General features: G+C 40.4%; 1 protein-coding gene across 1 annotated transcript in view; it reads left to right on the top strand.

Moving 5' to 3' along the window:
- The window catches only part of SAP30BP (SAP30 binding protein), a 46,041-nt gene that overhangs the window by 5,158 nt on the left and 38,523 nt on the right, over positions 1-2,360 (top strand). Inside the window, exon 2 of the mRNA XM_023511196.1 lies at positions 1,484-1,531. Within this exon, the coding sequence (XP_023366964.1) occupies positions 1,484-1,531 (48 nt within the window). The remainder of the gene's footprint in view (positions 1-1,483; positions 1,532-2,360) is intronic.

The following is a 2,360-nucleotide window of genomic DNA, read 5'->3' as shown; positions in this document are numbered from 1 at the left end:
AAAAAAAAAAAATTTTGTTACATGTTAATGTGTAAGTGTTAGTACTTCACTGCTTTCCATGTTAAGCAGAAACGTATTTTGTATTCTATGTTCTTAGAATATAATTTCATGCCTTTAGCCCCACCAATTAATGGCAATAATTCAGAGTGGACTGAAATTTTCAGAAAAGTTTGCAAGCTGTTTTCTTTTCTTTTTTTTTTTGCAAGTTGTTTTCTTTTACTGATCTTTCTCAAGTGCATGTGTACCGACTTAATATCCATAATTCTTTCCTTTAGTAAATTCACATAATATATATTTGAGGTGTGTCATATTTGCTTACAATTTTCAGCATGTTTAAGCATTATTTCATATTTTAGTAAAATCATCTCATAAATTCCAATATAGACATTCTGAAATGTATTCAGCTGACCATCATCTGTGATTATTTCAATTAAGGAAATTACATTTAAAACCTTTGACTCACTGGCATTTTATAGGACAGTTATATGTCAAAACCATCAGTAGAATTTGTTCAAGTCTCTTAGGTGTTGTTTATGTTAATATCTGGAGTGCTCTGTAATGTTTGGGTTGAAGTGCAGCTTTGTTGAAAAGAATAGGTTTAAGTGAAACTGGTTTTTCCTAAGCATTTAGTCAAAGGCATTGGGAACGTTCTGGATAGTTCGGTGACATGGATTTAGCCAGCTAATATGGAAGCTGATCTAGCACCTGCTCCCAATCTTTGACCATCATACCATTAGTGTTAAGTGGAATGGTAGGCTTGCTTTCGAGAATACCTTACCCAGGTGAAGCTTTGTGTCAGGCAGGGCTCATTTGAATAAAGAACAGGAAGGTTTGTAGAATGGGTCAATCTGTGAACGCTGATGGAGGCAAAGCCCATTCGGTGGGATCTAGGAAAGCCTGGGCATTACTCTGTAATTGTGCCTTTCCTGGGCCAGTTGCCGTGGTTGTACGGTGCCTGCCTTCCTGTGTTCGTGTTAGTGCAAATGCTACTGGGCTGAGATGTTAGGGTATAGCTTTGTGTGAGTCGTGTCACATTCACGTTGATGTTTTGGTAGGTCCAAGTCTGATGTACGTGTGTATATGAAAGGCAAAGAAGGGGAAAGAAAGGTTCATAATCCTGGTTGGAATAATTCATATTCAGTGGGGATACTATAAATCTTTTATCCTGTGGCCTGATCTTGCTCTTTTCTGAAGCATATTGTAGCTTGTCTCCATTTTTGGTATGTGATTTTTAACTTGGTATTTTCATTGATGTGGAATGTGGCATCACTACAATAACTATTGACTTTGAGCTGCTGATGTTTTTTGCTTTTTCCCCTTTCTCTTTCTCTAGTTCTGGGTCATATGGTAGGGGAGGGTTTCTTGGTGAGATGACTCCAGCTGGGTAAATGGGCTGTCTGCTCCAGCCCCTAGTTATGCATGTGAGACCCCCCCCCCCAGCCCGCTGTTTTAAGCTTAATCCTCTAAATTCTTTGTCTTGTAGGAAGATGACGATTCAGAGACTGAAAAACCTGAGGCTGATGACCCAAAGGTATTTGGTGTTGGCTGTGGCGGGGTGGCTGGATGTAAACAAGGTGTTTGAACATTATGGCTCGGTTCAAATCTCTAGTCAAGACCTGTCCCACTAAAACACTATGTGAAAATGTGGACATTTTCTGGGATAAAACCAGCTTTATAAAGAAAGAACGTGGAGACCAAGCAGATCGGAGTTCCATTCTTGCAGATTGTGCCATATCTGGAGTCTAAAAGTCCAACAACCCACTTGTGCTCTGTATCATAGGTCTCTGCCCCTACAGATGGGTTAGGTATGGGGACTGTTTATAGACTCAGGAAGGCATAAGGGCTGCCTTGCATGCTCTGGGTTCTTTGGTCATCTAAAAGTAAAAAGAAGCTATAAGAAAAACAGACCCAAGTAAGACCTTTCCCCAGTTGTTTGGGATATTGAGCCTAATGCTGATTTTGCCAGGGATGTACTCTTCTACTCTTGGGCAAGCCATGCAGAGTTGACTTTTTGAAACACCATATTCATTCCTGTAGTTCCATCCTAATAGCAGCTGATAGTAATTTGCAGTAATTCCTGTCACATTCTTTAAAGATCCTATCATGATGAAGGTTGTGAGGCTGCTGTGCTGTGCATGGGGCATTAGAAATGTACCTGTCAAAGAATCATTCTTTATGAGACAACTTTTTTCCAAAAGATAAAACACTAATTCCATCATTTTAGGCCTAGGGAATGAGAGTCAAGTTTTGCAATTAGAAACTGCTTTGAAACTAGCTGTTTCGGCTCGGCACCTATAGCTCAACCGGCTAGGGCGCCAGCCACGTACACCTAAGGTGGCGGGTTCGAATCCCCAGCCCGG

The sequence above is a fragment of the Otolemur garnettii genome, unplaced genomic scaffold, assembly GCF_000181295.1.
Source record: "Otolemur garnettii isolate 467f Iridium unplaced genomic scaffold, OtoGar3 scaffold00018, whole genome shotgun sequence".
In the NCBI taxonomy this organism is placed as follows: domain Eukaryota; kingdom Metazoa; phylum Chordata; class Mammalia; order Primates; family Galagidae; genus Otolemur; species Otolemur garnettii.
Note: the sequence above shows the minus strand (reverse complement) of the source record. Positions and strands in the feature narration are given on the sequence as shown.